The sequence below is a fragment of the Nerophis lumbriciformis genome, linkage group LG22 (assembly GCF_033978685.3).
Source record: "Nerophis lumbriciformis linkage group LG22, RoL_Nlum_v2.1, whole genome shotgun sequence".
NCBI classification, from domain to species: Eukaryota; Metazoa; Chordata; class Actinopteri; order Syngnathiformes; family Syngnathidae; genus Nerophis; species Nerophis lumbriciformis.
In genome coordinates, this window is record NC_084569.2 from 26,575,290 (window position 1) to 26,599,023 (window position 23,734).

Genomic DNA, 23,734 nt, shown 5'->3' on the forward strand with positions numbered 1-23,734 from the left:
AAAAAGCCTCATCTCTGTATTTAATAAAAACTACTGGCAGCAGATGGCTCTCCACAACCAGACTTTACACTGTCATAACATCGGCAAATAATTTAAAATGTGCAAATATGGGGCGGTATAGCTTGGTTGGTAGAGCGGCCGTGCCAGCAACTTGAGGGTTGCAGGTTCGATCCCCGCTTCCGCCATCCTAGTCACTGCCGTTGTGTCCTTGGGCAAGACACTTTACCCACCTGCTCCCAGTCCCCACCCACACTGGTTTGAATGTAACTTAGATATTGGGTTTCACTACGTAAAAGCGCTTTGAGTCACTAGAGAAAAGCGCTATATTAAATATAATTCACTAATTCACTTCACTTCAATCGATTGAATCCAACATGATTAAGGACGTCAAACAAGTCGTTGGGACGCGGGTTCCACGATTACGAACAAAAAAAAAAAGTTAAAAAAACAATGCAAGGGAGTGGAACTTTGAGGAATGAGGATATCTAAAATAATGCTATTATGTTCTTTGTTACACGAAAACAAAAGGTTTGTGTCCTTAAAAACTGAGCTTTTGAAACACTAACCAGGGTGACAGAGTTTGCATGGACGGGTAAAAGTGATTTATCTGGCTGGTGTCATGCAAAATGTGAGTGACACATGTTGACAGTGTTAGAAATAAAACCCTTATAGTTACCGACAGCGACACTTTATTTGAAATTCATTCATCTGAGAGCAGTGCTCTCTTCCAACAAGGGATGTACTATAATAAATTGACACATAATATACTTTCTTGGCAGAAGAAACATCAAATATTGTTCTGGATTTTTAAAAGACATACTATTATTTGAGTCTTTAAATCTTTTTTTTTCTCCAATTTTAATTTGTAAAAGTTTTAGAATGTTTTTTTTAATTGAGAAAGGAAAATTGAGTGTTCACTTTGAATCATGTCAGGCGAGTTTACTTTCTGTTGAATAACTCTTTTTCTTTGTTAATAAAGTTGTTAAAAAAACAAAACCAAGAAAACACTATGTGTTATGTGTTTCAGGTACAGATTGATCACAACTTCATATCTTAGTTGCTTAGACAGTAATGTGTTTTTACAAGTTTAGGTTGTGGTAAATTGTTTCTTATTGTGAAAAGACATTATTGTGTCTTGTATTCATGTTAACATTTAGTTAGTGTGAGTCAGTCTGTGATTTTACCAAAGTGCAGTTATTAATCACAGGTTTTTCATTTAAAACGGCAATACTATCAGTCAGAAGTTTTACAGCGGTTATCATTACATCCACACATAGATATATGCGTCCTCTCCACACACCCATGCAACACTTCCTCCACCGATCACTCTCACGCAAGGTGCATTCAAGGACACAAGCAAGTCAAAACGGGCGTTCCCAGGATGGAAATACAAGTACTGCTTCAATGTCATTGATGTACAAGGCAAGAACAAACATTTGATATGTACACCATGTTCTAGAACAGTGGTGTCAAACGTTTGGCCTGCGGGCCTTAATCCGGACCATGGCCCGGAAAATGAGTTCGCCAAGTATAAAAATGAACTGCAATTTTTGAATGAAATAAACTGCTGTTCTAAATGTGTAAGCTGGATGTCGCAATAGCAATGCAAGTGTAACCCACGTCACACATGACACTGTTTAAGATGACATGTCAGCGGACTTCAAGCGCCCTCTGGATTGGCTGCTGCTACTCAAACCATCACTGGTGCAAGCAATCAGCGGCTCCTGTTGTGGCTGGCAGCAGACTAATAAAGAAACGGTAAAATGCAAAGACTTAAGTCAACATAACAATCATCTTTGAAGTTAGAGTTGGTTAATGGCACGATGTGCACACTGAAACTCCATTGTAAAATTGTTGTTTGTTCCATTTTATTTGATGCTTAAATCAAGCATGTTCACATTGGTTAAGTTTGTAGGTATGTTACCTTGATGTTGGCTATGGTGTAATATTTGAAAGATGATACATTAATTTGTTGGACAGTTTTCACCAATGCGGCGGTTTGAGGAAACGCTCGGTTGCTTTTCCAAACACGTCCTTAATGGTGAACTGCAAACATGAGAATGCTGAACAGGAAATGCTTAAAGTTTACTGGCTTTGTAAAAACCCTGAGACAAAGTCTAAGCTCAGTGTGTTATTTATGGTGTTTTTGAAACTGCACCAATTATTTCCTCAGAGGTTTCAACTAACTTAAAGTTGCCATTTGTTATTTGTAATATGTACATTTTCAGAATGTGTTCTACTTTTGGCCAAAGTAAAACAAAAAAAAAAACTATTTTGAAGTTGTCTTTATTTTCAAATTATTATGCCATGATTTTATCAGTCCGGCCCGCGTGTGAATTGATTTTCCTCCATGCGGCCCCCGAGCAAAAATGACTTTGACACCCATGTTCTAGAGCAAACGTGTTTGAGAGTAACTCTAATCCCATGAAACATCTCTCAATGGCGCACGCCAAGAATTTGAAGATTTTTCCAAAAAGTAATACGTTATTTACTTTCCCTGATAACCAATTATGAGTAAAATCATTACGAATTACTTTTTTCAAAGTACCGGTAACTAACTTTTTTAAAGTCATCTGCCTCAAAACTGTAATATGCGATATTATCTCATGTACTGTACCTACAGTAAACCTTATTCAACAACACGAGTCAAAGTTATAGACTCACGGGTGCAGACTTAATTTCAAGCAGTGGACGATGCAGGCCATATAGACAAAACGTTGTCTCCAGGGCTCTGTGTGAGTGCTGATTTTAAAGACAATGTGTGTTTGTGAGGATATAGATTTAGAAGATGTATTGCCTGACTGTTGTAACAAGTCACTTTAGGGTATAATTTACAATGCACAAGTCAGACTGTCCTCTATATGTGCACCACACACTTTGTTTTCCATCCATCACACAGACGAAGTCAGGCCAAAAGGTGCCTCCATTAGGGGTGCAACAATTCAAAAATCAATAACATTTGTCGCTGACCAGTTCATTTGTCGGTGATGTCATCGCTTGTGTTTTCCCAGTTGGAAAAAAACATGTGCGAGTCATTGTGACCGGTGACGGCAAGCTACAGGAATAGAAGAATGGCTGCGGTCGCTGCAACAACATGAATACATCAAAAGTAGGGGAGCATTTCACCCTAAAAAGGCTTGGTCTGATAACACATTTTGCTAAACGATTTATTGTTCCAACGATATTGTCAGCATTATTTTTTTACCAAATTAAGCACTAATATAATCCAGTGGCAGGCCGCGCGTTTCCCACCTAGGCCTTCAGTGATGTCCTGTGTCCAATGATTACCTCACAAAATACCATCATTGATGTCACCACATGACCATTGCTGGAGAAATACTATGCAGGAACACATTTACGCACTACCGGGCATTGAATGACCACCAAAAGTATACAAGATGGGTTATTTTCTGGCGCATTTAAAAATCAATAAACCTGCATCAGCAATTATAACATATCCTATGTGGTACTGTCGAAATTAAAATTGCAAAAAACATATTAAACGTGAAAAAATAAAGAAATAAAATATCTGAACTTACAATTTGTAGAACCCATTCGAACTTCCGGGGTTGGCCGACATCGTCTCACAAGATGTATTTTCTCTTTAAATATTCTTCTTGAAAATGGCCTTGCAAATATGTGTTGGCTTGTCTAATCATAAAAGATGCAGACGAGGCGTGTTGGCTGAGTTCTTAAAGTTTACTCCACAGCGTGCTCATCAAAAACATCCCGCTGAAATACTAAACATAATAAAAGTGCAGTTTTTTTCCCCAGTTGGAAAAGCTTAAGTCAGGTGGTTTGTTTTGTTGTCTTTTTTTATTCGATTCCTTTCCAACAAATGTGGCATACTGGCTTGTTTGTCCGTGTTGATGGGCTAATATTGCTCAGATATATTTGAATTTGCAATCATGCTTTTACATACTCTTCATTACAGTCGCAACTAGCGAGGATCTTTTTGCAAGCGGTCCGCCTCCACCCACTAAAAGTTAAAGTTAAAGTTAAAAGTACCAATGATTGTCACACACACACTAGGTGTGGCGAAATTATTCTCTGCATTTGACCCATCACCCTTGATCACCCCCTGGGAGGTGAGGGGAGCAGTGGGCAGCAGCGGTGGCTGCGCCCGGGAATCATTTTGGTGATTTAACCCCCAATTCCAATCCTTGATGCTGAGTGCCAAGCAGGGAGGTAATGGGTCCCATTTTTATAGTCTTTGGTATGACTCGGCCGGGATTTGAACTCCCAACCTACCGATCTCAGGACGGACACTCTAACCACTAGGCCACTGAGTAGACTAAGACTGTGTTTACACTGCAGGCCAAAGTGTCCCAAATCGGATTTTATTCCAGCTGACTATTTACACTGCAAGTAAAATGTCATATTTTTTTTAAATCAGACTCCAGTGTAAACAATAAAAGTCAAAAACAAAAACAAAGGAAGTTGACCGTCAGGAAGTCGCTACTACTATAAAATAAAACAAAAGTCACAACTCCTTAAAAAAATTAGTGTTAGATATATGTATTGTTGCATTTGAAACAATTGTATATGTATTGTTGCATTTGAAACAATTGTATTGTTGATAGAGGTAATTATTGTTATTATTCATTATCAGTAGTGCTATTTCTATTGGTATTTGTATTGCTCCATTTGTAGTGTAATAATGTTCATTGTCATTTCTGTATTATTAATATTTATTTCACTAACTGCTCATTTGCTGTCCTTTTTTAACCATATTATTTGTATATATCCTATTTGCTGATGTTGTTCTGTTGTTATTGTTGTTTGCTGTTTTTGTCTCTCTGTCTTGTCCCCGCGGTTTCCCCCTCCGTCTTCCTTTTTCCCCCACTTTCTGTCCCCTCCTGCTACGGCCCGGCTACATCAAATAATCAAATAATAATATAAATACATTTAATATAGTCTAATACAGATAAGGCAACAAGAGAAGTATCCCAAACTTCTCTTTTATAAAAGTAAATTTGTACAGCTGATATGGGCAAATACATCAACAATATTATTTGCCTGAGAAGCTGGACAGGACAAAAAAAGGGAAAAAAATGTGGGTTTTTTACGTGAAAATAAATTGGATCTACATTAGCTTTATTTTTCAACTCACATGTAAGCGAATGCTCCACAGCATCAATTCTGGTCCTTGAACAATTGCCATTTCTTTGGAATCAAAATATATACTCATATATTACACATAGCCTATTATTTGCACACTATTGACGAATGATGAAACTAAAATTTGGTCATATTAAATAGACGTTGCTCACAGAAACCAGATTTTGTGATGAAGTATCCACTTCCGCCGGTGACTGCGTCTTTCCCGGCGCACACGAGTGACGCAGCTCGCTCATAGCTGACGGAAAAGTCGCATTCGGGTCGCAATGCTTTTAGAATAAAGTCACATTTGAAAAGATCAGATTCCAAATCGGATTCAAAACTACCTCCGAATGTGGCCTCAATCTGATGCCAAAAGATCAGATTTGAAGTACTTTGGAGCCTTTCGACTGGCAAAAAAAATCAAGATATGTGTCACTGTGTAAATGGGGCCAAAGATTGTGGATTGAGACAAGAGGGTTCACTTGGTTAAATTATTCCTGCTATTGAATAAAGGGCACTCAGGTGCTGAGCCCTCTTGCATCCTTTTTGAAAGCGGAGACGAAGGTCTCGAAAGTTATCAAGTTAATTTCTCGGATTTCGGTCCAGGCCTCAAAGACTCAAACAACTTGTCCAAATTTGTCCAGCGGACCTTACTTTTGATAGCAGTACGTTTGGGATGCAGGAATATTTAAAGTGGAGGCATGTCAGACATGTGGAGGATGCAACCTTTGACTCTCCTGTGTAAGATAACGAGCTTGCTAACAAAAGAGTAAAAATAGCTTTAACCAATCACTTTTTCCAAACTTGGTCTATAAACCTGTGTGCTGCTTTCTAAACACATCACCACGAAACATTTTTTTTTTTTGAGGAAGCTAGATGTGGTGTTTGTTTTTATTGCTGCTTTTTTCAGTTGTTTGTTGACATAAAACATTGTCCTTTGCTTTTATTATAAATTTGCCTGTCCTTGCTTTTAAATGGACAAAGGTTGAATTTGTATTTTTGTAGCAGCCTAATAAGCAGAAAAATACTTTGTTTTCTTGTTTGTTAACACATGTCTAAACATATCTCAAGCTAAATTTAAAAGCCCAAGGGTACATTAGAGCCAGTGAAAAGTAAATTGCACGCTTCATAATCCGATTAGTCGACTAATCAATAGTTGCAGTACGAGCTTCCACCAACCGTCAGAATGGTCACTGCCAAATTAACCCCAGCTAGAAGAAAACCGTAGTTTGAGAAATTTCTTTGAATAAATTACCATAATTCATAGAGGCAAAGCCACAGATTCGGTATTCTTGTGTTTCCATTATGAGAAGTTTAATACAAACAATTTAAAGTCATGCAATTTCTAATTCAGTCTCGATAGAATCATTAAAATCTCAATCGTCTGAAGTCTACTCCAAAGCTTTACATCAAGTAAACCTCAGTTATTGACCACGCCATGACTCTGTGTTGTGATTTAGTTATTTGATTTTTAGAGATGCAGTTTTTCAATCCAATTTTGTCAGTTTTTATAACTCACCTCCTCCACTGAGACAGCTCTGTTGGACTTGTGCACATCTCAGCTCATCATTTGTCTCCCGGAGTGTCTCTCTTTCGGACATCAGACGCTGGAGAACAAAGCATAAGGCAATATATTATTTTCCGTGTGGGTGTAACGATAATATGTTAATATGAGCTCATCAGTGCAACTTTTTTTTTTAGTTAGATGCGTTTCATCTTTTTTGACTTAGAATTATCGTTACGATGTTGGATATTCATGTCAAGCAATGTCCGCGCCTGCAGTTTGGATGCCCATGTTTGCAGGGTTTTGCAGCCTGGTTATGTCGTAGCGAGGTGAATCTACTTATTTGGACACTTTGTAAAGCGCTGAGCCAGAAGGGGAGGCGCTCCCCACCTTTAGGTTTTCAGGAAACTGAAAAAAAAGGTAGGATAAAGTATCATTTTCATCTAATCTTGGCATGCGATATTAATGCTGCTAAAAGCAGTTGTGTTTTCATGCAGGTCAGAATTGATCAGAGAATTTGCAGGTATACTTAATGTTTTGACAGGGTAAAATTGTATCATGTTTACGAGGTTTATCTTCAAGAAAAAAGCGGTGCCGACTTCAAGATATATATTTAAGAAAGTGTACATTTTCAAAAGATAAATTATGATGCTTTTGGGAGAGTGTGGGGCGTGGTTTCATTTGCAATCTGGGAACGCGTCCACAGACCGACAGACTCAAAAAACGGGTTATAACTGTGACCGTCTGTAGAACAAAATTTACAATGTATATCCATACTGAGATATTACAAATAATCTCAACAAGGAAGTGTTTCAAATGTAGATTCAAATCGTCATAGGTCCCGCTTTAAATCCAGGCATTGCTACCTGTGCGCTTGTTTACAAAGCAAGTATGTCAAATGGGCATCACAAAAGCAAAAGCAGCAGCTCATGTAGATTTTTTTATTTTATTTTATTTTTTAAACGAAAATGTGAACTTTGGATTACTATGTATCAAAAACAATACAACGTGACTTGCAAACAAGTCCTAAATTCACAATTTCAAACCGAAGAGTTCACCTAATGTGTACCATAAATTAACATTTTAAATTAGGGTAGTATTAACATCACACATGTGCATTCTAGGGTTGTACCGTATATATACACCGTATTTTCCGGAGTATAAGTCGCACCGGCCGAAAATGCATAATAAAGAAGAAAAAAAACATAAGTCGCACTGTGGAGGCATGTCAGACATGTCTCTGTCGCATTTTTTGGGGAAATTTATTTGATAAAACCCAACACCAAGAATAGACATTTGAAAGGCAATTTAAAATAAATAATGAATAGTGAACAACAGGCTGAATAAGTGTACGTTATATGAGGCATAAATAACCAATGGAGAACGTGCCTGGTATGTTAACGTAACATATTATGGTAAGAGTCATTCAAATAACTATAACATATAGAACATGCTATACGTTTACCAAACAATCTGTCACTCCTAATCGCTAAATCCGATGAAATCTTATACGTCTAGTCTCTTGCGTGAATGAGCTAAATAATATTATTTGATATTTTATGGTAATGTGTTAATAATTTCACTCATAAGTCGCTCCTGAGTATAAGTCGCACACTAAACTATGAAAAAAACCGCGACTTATAGTCCGAAAAATACGGTACTGCAGTACCAATGAATTGAAAATGGTACTAGCCGGACTTTGAAAAATACAGCTATTTTTTTATCCGCATGCTGTTGTGCGGCGGTGGCGTTGCTGAGCCAAGGAGCATGTTGAGTGTGTTACCGCACACACTCACAGAGCGCACAAATAGAAACAGCAAGGAGAGGAAAACTGGCAAACAAAGGCAATTCTATTGGTTGATGAAGAGGGTGCGTGAAATGCAAAATAAAAGGAGGGGGTTTTTTTTGTGGTTTTTTTTGTCATGAAAAAATACAATCATGTGTGCTTACGGACTGCATACCTGCAGACTGCATATTGATCTATATTGATATATAATATAGGAGCCACAAATATTAATAACAGAAAGAAACAACCCTTTTGTGCGAATTAGTGTAAATGGGGGAGGGAGTTTTTTTGGGTTGGTGCACTAATTGTAAGTGTATCTTGTGTTTTTTATGTTGATTTTTAAAAAAAATAAAATAAAATAAAATTGAATTTGTTTTTTTCTTGTGTGGCTCGGTACCAATCGATCCACGGCCCGGTGGTTGGGGACCACTGGCCTAAATCAATGCAAGTGAAATGACTGAATTTTGTAACAAATTGCTACAATCTGTGTTTTACCTGCTACATGTCTACATGCTACAAGAGTATTGATTTTAGTAATTACCGTACTAATGATTGTATTTTTCTTAAAGCATAGACCAAGACTGGCAACAACAATCATAATCAAATATCAATAAACTGTTCTATTTTAACCTAATCCTAGATTATGGCAGACTATATGTAATATATACAATTATTCTTTGAGTGCATCAAGAAAAGTGTGTGTTTAATGTATTTTATTGTTTGTTGTAATATTCAAAAATTGTTCTTTGAGTGCAATAAAAACCATATGTTTAATGTATCGTAAGATTTTTTTTACTAAAATTAAGTGAAGTAAATTTTTTTTGTGGTGCCCGTAATTTTAGTATCAAAATATCGAAATACATTTTGTTACCGGTACCAAAATATTGCTGTCGGGACAACCCTAACCCATTCACAGGAATCTTAAGAACCACCACATATCATACACCAAACATTGTTCAGTGTGTATTAACTGTGCATGATCAAAACACACTACTACTTTGCATTATCCACCAGAACTGAATAGTGATCATCACTCACTTCTTTTTCTTTCAGGAGTGCATCATACTTGTCATTAAGATTCCTGTACTCAAACTGCCACTTCTCAGCTTTTACGGCCTCTAACTGGTGCTTGGTGTGAAGCTCATGTGCCTGTAAGTCAGAGGGCATAGCTACTACAGGCTGTGATGGTAAGACAATTAGTTACACAATAACCGCACACGGGCCAAACTGTGTTCAATTGCATTTGGATGTCAACACAGAAAAAAGTATGGTTCTTCACGGCCCACAACTTGCCTGTCTCTTGAAGGTGTCTAGCTGAGTGCGGACAGCGTTAGCTCTGCGCAGCTCCTCCTCCAGTTCGCAGGTGCGCTGCATGTACACTGTGTTGCGCTCCTCCAGGAGGCGCACCTGCCTGCGCAGGTCACCCAAATCTTCCAGTTTCCTTTTGTACGTCTCCACCAGAGTTTCGAGCTGGTTCACCCGGTCGGATGAGTGCCTGAGGGGGAGGAGGGGAGGCGCAAGGCCGGATAAAAGAAGCTACATCCCTCAGGATATGTGCTGCACTAAGTTATGAAGTGTGAACGTCCCGGATTGGTTCCCCATTCTACTCTGACGCAAACTAGCATCAATGTATGAAATGTCTTTTATCAACACAGATGTCGGCGTGAGGAGGTGAATGGACGTCTGTGTGTGGGCAGTGTGGGAGTTGTTTCTGTGAGTGGAAGATGATAATGGATGAACTGCAGCTTAAAGCCTTCAGATGCGTTCCCACGTATAATTGTGTTTTGATGCGTCACCACAGACGTCAAGCGACTGGCTGGTTTGAATCATCTTATTTGGTAAATAGAATATTTTAAAGTTGTAGTAGTAAGAAGGTCACTCCTCATAAAAGGACACATTCATTTAGATATTAAATACTTTTGTAGCTCTTAGAAGACCTCCCATGGAATATTATTGTAGCAAAATTATTTGCAAACATGTATCTCAATCTGTGCCATGTCGTCCAATTCACATGCGTGTGTACCGATTTGTGTGTCTGTATATCAATCCAAGTGTGTGTATTTGGAGCCGCGTACGCGTGTTTTAGATCCATGTACGCGTGTTTTAGATCCACGTACGCGTGTTTTAGATCCACGTACGTGTTTTAAGTTGTCCGTCTGTCCCTAATGAGAAAGAACGCTCGATAGGCTGTCTATTTACACGTGATTTTGCGACACTTCTGTAAGATTCACTTCCGTGTAAGATTTGAGCGTGTAATACCTGTGCGCGCGCATCAAGAAATGCGTGCGTGTATACAATATGCGTGTGCGTATCTGAGGTGTACCGAATGGTAAACCAATCACAAGCAATGTACAGCTGAGGTGTGTGTGAAAGAGAGACGCCAAGACCCGCCTTACGTCGTTCCTGATTACCGTATTTTTCGGAGTATAAGTCGCACCTGCCAAAAAAATGCATAATAAAAAAGGAAAAAAAACATATATAAGTCGCACTGGAGCCCGGCCAAACTATGAAAAAAACTGCGACTTATAGTCCGAAAAATACGGTAGTTTAAATTACATGGTGTCCTGTAATGGATTGAGACTTGGTCTGGGATTGGTAATTCCGATCTGTCTGTACAGCGATTTGAAAGTGTAAAAAGAGTTGTCTGTCTGTTACTCTCCCTTGCCTTTCCTAATACTCACCACCTTGCAGCCACTGATCATGTTATTCTGCGTCAACAACATGGACCCCGCTCCATCACTTGCTCAGAGCTGCCAAGCTTCACTTTGAGCATGACAGTCTCACAATTTAACCCTTTCTCTAGCGACACGCCACACTAGACATTTCTCACACTTATATTCCCCATTCACATAACTGATTGATTGATTGAAATAATCAATCCCAGACCAAGCCATCAATCCACTGTGCCTACATTTAACCAACCACAGAGGACACTACGCAATTTAAACCAACGCAATTTAAACCAATCAGAAACAACGTAAGGAGGGTCTTGGCATCTCTCTTTCACGCATCTCAGCTGTACAGTGTTTCCGATTGGTTTAAATTGCTTGGTGTCTTCCGTGGTTGGTTAAATGTAGGCACACCTCAGATACGCACACGCAGATTGTATTACTGAATGCGTGCGCACACGTATTACATGCTCACAAATCCGGATACGCCCTTTCAAACCTTACAAAAGTAAAAGCAAAAGTCACAAGGGGGCTGGGCGATATATCGAGTTTGTAAGATGTATCGATATATTTTTAAACAAGATATGAATTAAGAAAATATTGTAATATTGATATCATTTATTTCACGTTAAAATGACAATTAAGTCAAGGCACTTACTTGGCGCTGACCAGAACCGTACATGTGTGACAGTCCATTACATCGTCGACTGGGAATTAAAAAGTGCCTGCAAATGTATTTTTTATCTGAGTTTGATACATTTTTTACTATTTTCAATATACAGGCACACAAATCAGTACAAACACACACAGATTGAGATACACGTTTGTAAATCATTGTGCTCCAATATTACTTCCATAGCTTCCCAATTATTGACACTGACATTTTTAGGAGCCAACAGCGGTCTCACCTGAGAATGTCCATTTCGTCTTTGAGGGATTGAGCTTCTTGCGCCAAACTGGTCAGATATTCATTACGTTGCTGCAAGTCGGACACCTCGCGCTCAAGCATTTCTGCACGCACACATATGTCATCTCGGCTGTTCTCCAGTCTGGATAAGTACACAGTCGAGAAGACGGTGAAATTCCAAAAAGAGAGCGAGGTTGTTTTTTTTTTTTAATTCAAGCAAAACAGTTTTGTCTTTCTTTATGATGCCCTAAAAACTAAGAACTCAAAGACATAAAAGCCAATCAAAGTGAATCTGAGCACATTATGATCCCAAGTGCAGCAGTACGTTCCTGGATTCTGTACTGCTGTTACCTGTAATTCTCCTCCTGGAGCTGTTCCATCTGACTCTGCAGCAGCAGCAGCTTTTTGCCAGTGATGGCAGTGTTGGAGGCATCCAAGTAGTCACACCTGCTCAGCTTCTCTTTCAAGGAACGAGTCTCGTTCTGTAGAGACAACTTTTCCTCCAGAGCCACTGACAACTGGGTGGGAAAACGGAAAGGAACTTAAGAGAACGCTGGACACGACTACAAATGCTGGAAGATGCATTGGAAAGGAAGTGAGCATTATTGAGAATGCAGGCATAAGACGGGTGTTCTTGTGAAAATAACCGGAACTGTACAAGCACATGATGGAGAAAAAAAAAACACATTGTGTATAGCAGACAGGGAACACATGCTATGTTCTCATTTTACATGCTCACTCCTCAAGACTTTGTCAGCTGCTATAAAATGTTTCCAGGGTGTTGGAACGGTCTCAATAGTGAAGCTGTTAACCTTAGCCTTAGGCTCGATAACAAGGTCTCCATGATACAAGTAAATGAATATGCATGGAGCATGACTGATACTGACATTTAGAACAAAAATGAGTTAGACCAAGAAAGGGGAGTTTGACATGAGAATTGTAAGCAGTATGTTTGAAGTCAGGCTGAGCAAGAGGGGGCAGTTAGACAAGACAGTGATGCAATATATATATTTTTTAAAGGGGGCGTGGCTACTTACCTGCTGTACATCTTGTGTGAAAGCAGCACAACTCTACACTGCACTTTAAGGACAGATTGCATGCTTTAGCACAGGACCACCAACAGCAAATAGCTTTCTAAACAACACAAGTGACTAATGCCCAAAGCGTGGGCTATGTAAGTAAACAAACAGGTGGGTCGTGAGCGCTGCCAATTAGAGTTGGCTGCATCTTCATCCAAAGTCAACGTGTCAGTTTTTTTTCTTGATGTTATGCAACAGCTGACAATAAATGTAACTTGGAAAAATGTGGGTGAAGCAAAAACAAGCCGGGGTTACACAACACACAATGATAAGAAATAAAACTCAGGCACCCTGGTCAATAAGGCCCAGAACACAACAACTGCAGACACACACACTCGACTACATGCTGCAAATTTGGTTGTCATAAAGCTTGGATGTTCTGTCATCGTGACATGAGTAAAAAAAATTTACCTATACTCAGTTGATGGCCCTCTCGGACAAATGGAAGATAGGAAAACACAATTTTAGAAACTAACCTGATGTTCCAGATCACGACAGCGCTGACTAAGGTCCGCTTTCTCATCTGCCTCCTCACTTAGAAAATAATACTTCCTGGACTGCAAACACAAAGATAAAAAGTGAAGACGCAGGAGGATGGTGTCTGAAGAATCGGACAACAGCAGGAAATTAGTTCTGTGTCTCACCTGGTAGTCAAAGTCTCCGTAGGTCTCGGGGCTTCCTGGTTCAGACGAGGGATCTCTTGATAAAAGCTGAATACAAATCCGCAAAGTCACACAAAATCTTAGAATGACTTAACCATACAGCAGTTCTTCTCAAAAAGTGGGGCAGGCGCGACGCCAGGGGAACATGCTTTTTGAGCATCATGCGTCAAACCCGCTTTGAAAAAGCTGTGCACTACAAAACATGCCCGTTGTAGCAATCAATCCTGACTTTCTCATTTTGATTTAAAAGAAAAAATCTGCACAAATTGTTTATTCATTTTTAAAGTGTTTTATATATAGTGCTACTGAGTGAATGTTGCTGATAAATTTGAATTTATCATTATTTATTGAGTTTATTTAATTTTATTTTTTAGTATCAAATGGTTCAAAACGGTTAAAATATGTTTATAGTTTAAATAAAGATGTTTTGGGTTTTTTTCAGTCAAATTGATGCACTTTAAATAGTTTTATAGACTTAAAAACAATCTTAACGTTTTCTTTATTTTAAGGTGATCTATATTTCTTTTATTTAACGTTAGTAAGGATACATTGGTCTGCAGAGGCGTACTTATAACAATGTTATAGACAAATGATACTATTAAACGTCGCTGCGGTGAGTGGGGTCGTGCAAAAAGTTTTTTTCTTCTTAACAAAAAATAATTGAGAAGCAATGTCATACTGTATGATACGTCATTTGGAATACAACACATTACATAAAACAAATAGTCATTAGCAGTGTTGGGACGAACGCGTTACAAAGTAACGCGTTACTGTAACGCCGTTAGTTTCGGCGTTAACTAGTAATCTAACGCGTTATTTTTTATATTCAGTAACTCAGTTACCATTACTACATGATGCGTTACTGCGTTATTTTACGTTACTTTTTATGTAGTATCGGCTAGAAACTGAGGATCTGAGTGTGTTTTATTGCAGCGAAGCAATGACGTGCTTCTGATTCTTCCTCTGCGCTCTCTCTGTGTGTGTGTGTGTCTGGGTGTGGGGAGGGAGGGGAGGAGGGTGCGCAATACAACGTAAACCGTTGGCCAACCAAAAAGTAACCACAGAACACTATACGACTATACGGCATAGTGTTCTGTGGTTACTTTTTGGTTGGCCAAGCGGACGTGACGACAGGCTGTCCTCACTCAGATCCGCACGGACCTGGAGGGGGCGTGCCTTAAGTCCGGCTGGAAATCGGGAGAAATTTGGAGAATGGTTGTCCCGGGGAGAGGCACTGAAATTCGGGAGGGTTGGCAAGTATGACATATTCTAACTTTTTTTCTTTTGTCGAGCACAAAGAAAATAACATTTGAGTTAAATGTAAGTTGTGTCTTGGATCAAAGATCCCGTCTACTGCCCAAAACAACAATTCAAATCTGCCTGGTTAGGCTTTGTGTATGTTACGTGTGCCTTCCTTAGGTGAAGCCAGGTTTACAGCTATGTTGTTGATTGATTGATTGATTGATTGAAACTTTTATTAGTAGATTGCACAGTACAGTACATATTCTGTACAATTGACCACTAAATGGTAACACCCCAATAAGTTTTTCAACTTGTTTAAGTCGGGGTCCACTTAAATTGATTCATGATACAGATATATACTATCAAATATATACTAACATCATAATACAGTCATCACACAAGATAATCATCAGAGTATATACATTGAATTATTTGCATTATTTACAATCCGGGGTGTGGGATATGGAGGGAGAGGGGGGGTGGGGGGGGGGGGGGTTAGGTTTGGTTGGTATCAACACTTCTGTCATCAAAAATCAGCATCATCAGAGAAAAGGACATTGAAAGAGTGTAGGACTGACTTGGTAGGATATGTATAGCAAGTAGTGGACACAGAGAGAGATCAGAAAGTATAAGAAAAAGTGTCTACATTTGATTATTTACAATCCGAAGAGGTATTATGTGGAAGGGAGGGTGTTAGTTTAGGGTTGTAGTTGCCTGGAGGTGTTCTTTTAGTGCGGTTTTGAAGGAGGATAGAGATGCCCTGTATTTTACACCTGTTGGGAATGCATTCCATATTGAAGTGGCATAGAAAGAGAATGAGTTAAGACCTTTGTTAGTTCGCAATCTGGGTTTAACGTGGTTAGTGTTAGTGTTAGTTTTATTACGCTGTTTGTTACTTATGTATGTTATGTTGCAGCTATTTAAAATAGTTTAGTCAATTTGTTCTGGCCTGAAATAAATTGGCCCTTTGAAACATGTCTTTGTGTGTTGTATGTAGACCACATTGCTTAGCAGAGTTCAGTGATGCAAATGCATGTCAAGTTGATCAACAGATTGTATTATTCTCCAGTGCAATAACAGTACTGAAATGAAGGCTAAAAGGGCAATAATGGGAGCTTTAAAAAAAAAAAAAAGTAGAAGTAACTAAATAGTTACTTTTCACAGTAACGCATTACTTTTTGGTGTAAGTAACTGAGTTAGTAACTGAGTTACTTTTGAAATAAAGTAACTAGTAACTGTAACTAGTTACTGGTTTTCAGTAACTAACCCAACACTGGTCATTAGATTTTGATACGGAGTCATTGCGCTGCAGCGTAGCTCTAAACCAAACTACAACCACTATAATAAACAACATTTGATTAATATGTCTATCTTTGTAAAGAAGGATTTATGATACAGCTAAATTTATCATTTAGCTGTGCGCCTAAGGTTTTGGCCAATGTGCATGCGTTTACAAACAAACCACAAACTCAAAATAATGGTTTCTAGTAGAGATGCGCGGTTTGCGGGCACAACCGCGGAGTCCGCGGATTATCCGCGGATCGGGCTGATGAAATTTTAAAAAATAAGATTTTATCCGCGTGCGGGTCGGGTCGGGCGGATCAATTAGATTTTTTTTTTTTTTTTTTTTTTTTTTTTTTTTTTTTGCGGGTGGCAGTTAAACCAATTCGGAAATATATACACATAGTTAAATGTTGTTACCCACATACGAAAAACGAGCAGGCACCTGCTGCATATGCCACAACAGAAGAAAAAAAAAGAAAAGAGATGGACACTTTTACGGAGCGGAGAAGGGACGCCTCGCCGGTGTCCGGGACCGAGGCCCCTTCCCCCGAGAGGGCCCCACCGGGAGCCGTAGCTGAGGCGATCCGCGAGAAGGGCCCGACGCATGTCCAGGGTCACTACCGCGCCCACCGCACCGACACCCCGCCTCGTCCGCCTTCGCCGCGGCCGGCGTCACGCGCAGCAGGTAAGCAGCATACCTGCCCGCCACCCCCCGAAATTCACATTTCTATCACAATTATCATACTGTAAACATGGTAAGCTAACTTCATTAAAATTAATAGTCCTGTCAATAGCATGGAATTACAATTCAAATGTAGTTTTTTTGTAAGCCTTTCAAAAGAATTCAAAATATGAAAAATTAATGAAAATTAATTTAAGCCATCAGACACTTTGAAAAGTGGCACATCACATCTCTAATGTAATCATTTTAACTTTTCAACAGAAATAGCACTGCAAAAATATTAAGGACATACTTCTGTATTTTGGTAGTTATGCTGTCAACATTTAACAAGATTTCTTCAACTTGGACTTGAAAGCATAAATAGTATAAACACTTTTAACAGTATGTCGTGCTGTGAAATACAGCCGACAGGATTGCGCACCACACAGGAAGCAAGGCCAAAGTGCATGCAGGTGCAGGAGAAGAAAGGACTTCTTTCATTTAAGGTTTGTGATAAACCATCAAACTCATTCGTTAAAAGGACTCTATAGTAATATAAAGCGAATTTTTCTGGACATTATCATGCAAGAAAAGTTTATTTTTGGGACCGCGATCACCGCGTAATGATTTTTAAAGGTTGCATTACAAACATGTAACTGTCCCATGTGATAAGCCAGTGCGATTGGAAGTCCATGCTCAATTATTGCCTCCGTAAATAAAACTTCGGCATTTATCACATCCAAAGAATCTGTTTGGGCGACGAAAAACGTTGAAAGTTTTCCACTTGTATCGCTAGCAACGGCATTAGACTTGTGTTTTTTTGTCCCAAAGTGGTCTTTTACATCGCTAATTCCTCCGTGTCCGATCGAAAAATCTTGTCTGCACAAGGTGCAATTCGCGTAGTTTTCACCCTTTTTTTTTTAAATTAAAGAAAAAACGTATTTTTTATCACTGCACCCGTAACCCGGAATAGGTTGATGAAAACCGTACGAATTACGGGAAAACCGGAGTAGTTGGCAGGTGCCTCACTAATGCCTTGCATCGTCTATATTAGATATACCGGGCGGATAGCGGGCGGATGCAGTTCTGATCAAATGTTAGATCGGGTGGATTGCGGATGGTTGACGACTTTCTGATGCGGTTGCGGATGAAATATTTGCCTATCCGCGCATCTCTAGTTTCTAGCATTCACTTCTATATAAAGATTATCAGGGATTTTTTTTTTTTTTATCAACCAAAGAGTATCAACAGAGAGAGGATCGACACGAAGCTCACTTACCTCCTGAATGGCTGTCATGACGACATGCTGGACGGATTCCTCAAGTGTCATTATCTGCTGGATTTGCTCTGTGTTCAAGAAAAGACAACAGAGATTGATGAATGCAGCCAAAAGAACAGATTAGCTACAAATGCGATCCGGATAGGAAACCAAGAACCGCATTTAAGGTAATGTTTAAAAAGTGTGACCTGATTATTTTGAGCCTCTTTGCAAAGCATAATCTGTCAATTGTTCCTAAATCAGACAGTCGGCTTGCAAAGATCAAACGACTGTTACCAAACAGGAATCATGTGATAGGCCCTTTAGCTAATCTTGTTTTTTTTTTTCCCCAGAAGATTTTTTGTGGTGTTTACCTTGTTTCTTCTCACAGCTGACAGCGCAGCCCAATACAAGTTGCACCAGCTTGCCCAGCTCAGTGACATCCCCCATTTCACCGATGAGGGTCACATCTGGCAAATGCTCATCTGAGACCTGGTGACCCAGTATCTGTTATCGAAATGGTTAAAAGAGACATTGCCGGTAAGATGATTAGCATCAGTGAAAAACGACAGACAGTCTTAGGACAGAGCTCAGAATAATAATCTGATTTTTTTTTTTTAGAAAGCACTCCAGGAGGCCATTTTGTATAAATATTTATCTTTATAAGCTAGTGGCGCCAATTTATATAACCAGCACAAAACAAACAATCATAGCTGTAATAGCTATACATTTGGACCGCCACAAATAGATTTGGCTCTTGCTCTTTCAGGATGAGTGTTACCAACTTTATGGCTGGGTTAATGGACACCTTTACAATTTTGCAATAACGAGTCACACTGCGTAATATCGATGTTGCAATTGGGGATGTAACGATATGAAAATGTACTTTCACGGTTATCGTGTCCAAAATGATGACAATTATCACAGTATTATTGAATGTGATCAAAAAGTACTTATTCATACACTGAATGCTTTGACATTTTTTTTTAATGTTTAAAATATACAGACCGTTCGAAAACCCACTTTTTTGCATGTTTAATGTTTCTTATGGTTTATGTTTTAGTCCTAGTATTTTATCTGTTTTCGTGGCTAAGCTTTTACTGTTTTAAATATTGGTTTGTATTGTAGCACTTTCAGATATATTTAAATGAAAATTTTGTAACAAATAAAATCTATTTATTATTTCTGGCGGGTGTTGTGGCGTCCTACTTTGTCCAGCGGTCCTTGAACGCACCGTAAAAACACCGCCGTCTCATATTCCTCTGAGTATAGTACGATCGCTCTGTGCAAAGAGAGTGCAGCTTGTAGGTTTAATGTTCACAATTGATTATCTTAGTTGCTCAGAAAGCAATGTGTTTATATACAAACTCCGTTTCCATATGAGTTGGGAAATTGTGATAGATGTAAATATAAACGGAATACAATGATTTGCAAATCCTTTTCAACCATATTCAATTGAATGCACGACAAAGACAAGACATTTGATGTTCAAACTCAAACTTTTTTTTTTTTTTGCAAATAATTAACTTAGAATTTCATGGCTGCAACACGTGCCAAAGTAGTTGGGAAAGGGCATGTTCACCACTGTGCTACATGGCCTTTCCTTTTAACAACACTCAGTAAATGTTTGGGAACTGAGGAGACACATTTTTTAAGCTTCTCAGGTGGAATTATTTCCCATTCTTGCTTGATATACAGCTTAAGTTGTTCAACAGTCTGGGGGTCTCCGTTGTGGTATTTTAGGCTTCATAATGCGCCACACATTTTCAATGGGAGACAGGTCTGGACTACAGGCAGGCCAGTCTAGTACCCGCACTCTTTTACTATGAAGCCACGTTGATGTAACACATGACTTGGCATTGTCTTGCTGAAATAAGCAAGGGCGTCCATGGCAACGTTGCTTGGATGGCAACATATGTTGCTCCAAAACCTGTATGTACCTTTCAGCATTAATGGCGCCTCACAGATGTGTAAGTTACCCATGTCTTGGGCACTAATACACCCCCCATACCATCACAGATGCTGGCTTTTCAACTTTGCGCGCATAACAATCCGGATGGTTCTTTTCCTCTTTGGTCCGAAGGACACGACGTCCACAGTTTCCAAAAACAATTTGAAATGTGAACTCGTCAGACCACAGAACACTTTTCCACTTTGTATCAGTCCATTTTAGATGAGCTCAGGCCCAGCGAAGCCGACAGCGTTTCTGGGTGTTGTTGATAAACGGTTTTCGCCTTGCATAGGAGTTTTAACTTGCACTTACAGATGTAGCGACCAACTGTAGTTACTGACAGTGGGTTTCTGAAGTGTTCCTGAGCCCATGTGGTGATATCCTTTAAACACTGATGTCGCTTGTTGATGCAGTACAGCCTGAGGGATCTTAGCTACTTACGTGCAGTGATTTCTCCAGATTCTCTGAACCCTTTGATGATATTACGGACCGTAGATGGTGAAATCCCTAAATCCCTTGCAGTAGCTGGTTGAGAAAAGTTTTTCTTAAACCGTTCAACAATTTGCTCACGCATTTGTTGACAAAGTGGTGACCCTCGCCCCATCCTTGCTTGTGAATGACTGAGGATTTCATGGAATCTACTTTTATACCCAATCATGGCACCCACCTGTTTCCAATTTGCCTGTTCACCTGTGGGATGTTCCAAATAAGTGTTTGATGAGCATTCCTCAACTTTATCAGTATTTATTGCCACCTTTCCCAACGTCTTTGTCACGTGTTGCTGAAATCAAATTCTAAAATTAATGATTTGCAAAAAAAAAAAAAAGTTTATCAGTTTGAACATCAAATATGTTGTCTTTGTAGCATATTCAACTGAATATGGGTTGAAAATGATTTGCAAATCATTGTATTCCGTTTATATTTACATTTAACACAATTTCCCTACTCTTATGGAAACGGGGTTTGTAAGTTTAGATTGGGATGTGTCGTTGCTTAATGGTGAAAGACATTACTGACTCTTGTTTTCAAATGAACATTTAAGCTAGTGAGCTGGCACTAGTCAGTCTGTGAGTTTATCAAAATGCATTTATCAATCACGATCATTCTAATTTAAAATGGTAATGCTAACCTTTGGGTGTTTTACCGCAATTGTCATTGATATTTATCGTTACATACCTAGCTAGAATACGATTACACTTTCACTTGTCATTTTTCCTAATTTACAATTGCACTTTTGAGAACATTTTACCTGTCCAAAGTTGTTTATGGTGAAGATTAAAAAAAGTACATTTGTGCTTTGTAACGGATTTGAGACATTTGCAATATTTAAGTGTAGATCAAAGCATGATAAATTAATTTAGAACTTTATACATTGGAATAAAATTGATTTGGGGAATTGGCCATGATAACCAGCCCTTGCTAACTTAGAAACTTTTTTGCACAATTTAGCGAGTATTCAAACCCTATACATACTTAAAAAACAACAACAAAAAAACGCAACTCGCGACCAATCTAGCAACTTTTTTTTGTTATCGAGGACTTTAACAGACTGACATGAAAGCATGTATCACTCTTCTCAATAAGCAGCGGATGCTGCTGTGAACCCCTCGCATTTTGATAGTCTTGTTGGTAAAATAAATAAACACAATTAATAAAAAAATACAAATAAGTAGTATTTCTGAACATGTTTGTATTACTTTTCCCGTTTTTACCAACTTCTGTCTTGTCTCTCCCACATCATTATTCCTCTTACATTATTATGTACCTTATTATTTTCTTACAGCGTCATCTACAATTTCATGCGTCACATCCAATAATGCAAAATCAAACTCATTGTTTCAGGCCCAATTTCATGTACCGTATTTTTTGGACTATAAGTCGACGTTTTTTTCATAGTTTGGCCGTGGGTGCGACGTATACTCCGGAGCGACTTGTGTGTGAAATTATTAACACATTACCGTAAAATATCAAATAATATTATTTATCTCATTCGCGTGAGCGACGAAGCAAATGTCAGCCATCGTCACTCACATGTCAGCAATCGTCACTCACATGCCAACCAATAAGAATTCGGTGGGGGCGGGTCATGGCAGAAGTGCATTGTGGGTCTTGGAATGCTAACTGCTATATGCTATACGCTACTGCCGGAGATATTAAAATGGATCACATCAACACTGGCGGTAACTTATAAAAACTGAGAAGGACTGAACTAAAATGGCACCGAAAAGGAAATCATATACTGCAGATTACAAGCTGGGTGTAGTGAAATATGCACCAGAAAACGGCGATCGAGCAGCAGAAAGAATGGACGCTAGCGGTGCATACCAGGAGCGACACCGAGGAGGAAGATTTCATCGGATTTAGCGATCGGGAGTGACATTGTTTGGTAAACGTATAGCATGTTCTATATGTTATAGTTATTTGAATGACTCTTGCCATGATGTGTTGCGTTAACATACCAAGCACGTTCTCAGTTGGTTATTTATGAGTCATATAACGTACACTTATTCAGCCTGTTGTTCACTATTCTTTATTTATTTTAAATTGCCTTTCAAATGTCTATTCTTGGTGTTGGATTTATCAAATAAATTTCCCCCAAAAATGCGACTTATACTCCAGTCTGACGTATATATGTTTTTTTTCTTCTTTATTGTGCATTTTCGGCCGGTGCGACGTATACCGTATTTTTCGGAGTATAAGTCGCACCGGAGTATAAGTCGCACCTGCCGAAAATGCATAATAAAGAAGGAAAAATATATATATAAGTCGCACTGGAGCCCGGCCAAACTATGAAAAAAACTGCGACTTATAGTCCGAAAAATACGGTACTCCGGAGCGATTTATAGTCCGAAAAATACTGTATATATTCTCAAAATAAGTTTTAAATATCGCTAATCACAGAATCGTTTTGCTTGTGTCACCATTAAAGAAAAACACGCTAGCTGGGTAGTCTAGACATCCCAATACTTTTGTCCAGCCAGTGTATTACTTTTGGGAAAAACAATGCTTGTGAAAGTAAGCAAAATACCCCTTACTTCATGGTAATACTCCAGCATGCTCTTGAGAATCTTTTTCAAGTTGCTGACCTAAAAAGAGCAAAACAATGTTTTAAATAAGGCAAATATGTTATTACTAGTGTAATAAGTCCTTGCCTTCAGGCGCCAGTTATCTTCGCTCTCCTCCTTGATCCTGCCCAGCCATGTCTCATTAAACCAAGAAGGGTCTCTGTTGATGTTGAGAGCATCACAATAAATAAAACATGACAACAATATAAAACAGTTCAATAAAATTGTATTGAGGCATATTCATGTTGTTTTCCTTGTATAAGCATGGGTACAAAAACATTGATTATGAATTCACCCATAATAAACTAGTGGCTTCATATGTGCTTGTGAAGACCATGACTACATTTGGACAAATGTACATTGAGGATGCCTTACATCGTGTTTAAGACGTGTGCGATGGCCACTCCACTTGTTAGGTCTTGCTTGCAGTTGCATGATGGCGCCTGAAATGTCTGCAACTGTGAACAAGTGGCATGCAAACATTAAGACATACAGCAATAGCTTTTTATTAGGGATGTCAAACGATTCAAATATTTAATAGAGATTAATTGCACTTTGTTCAT

General features: G+C 38.9%; 1 protein-coding gene across 1 annotated transcript in view; it reads right to left on the bottom strand.

Annotated features, from left to right (window-relative positions):
• Nucleotides 1-23,734, bottom strand: part of hook2 (hook microtubule-tethering protein 2) — a 48,937-nt gene that overhangs the window by 19,396 nt on the left and 5,807 nt on the right. The window contains exons 2-13 of the mRNA XM_061973536.2: nt 23,547-23,629; nt 23,259-23,331; nt 23,142-23,192; nt 18,530-18,662; nt 18,177-18,244; nt 13,693-13,758; nt 13,525-13,605; nt 12,321-12,487; nt 11,971-12,111; nt 9,687-9,888; nt 9,432-9,542; nt 6,623-6,710 (exon numbers count right to left, since the gene is read on the bottom strand). Coding sequence (XP_061829520.1) covers nt 6,623-6,710; nt 9,432-9,542; nt 9,687-9,888; nt 11,971-12,111; nt 12,321-12,487; nt 13,525-13,605; nt 13,693-13,758; nt 18,177-18,244; nt 18,530-18,662; nt 23,142-23,192; nt 23,259-23,331; nt 23,547-23,629 — 1,264 coding nt within the window. The remainder of the gene's footprint in view (nt 1-6,622; nt 6,711-9,431; nt 9,543-9,686; nt 9,889-11,970; nt 12,112-12,320; nt 12,488-13,524; nt 13,606-13,692; nt 13,759-18,176; nt 18,245-18,529; nt 18,663-23,141; nt 23,193-23,258; nt 23,332-23,546; nt 23,630-23,734) is intronic.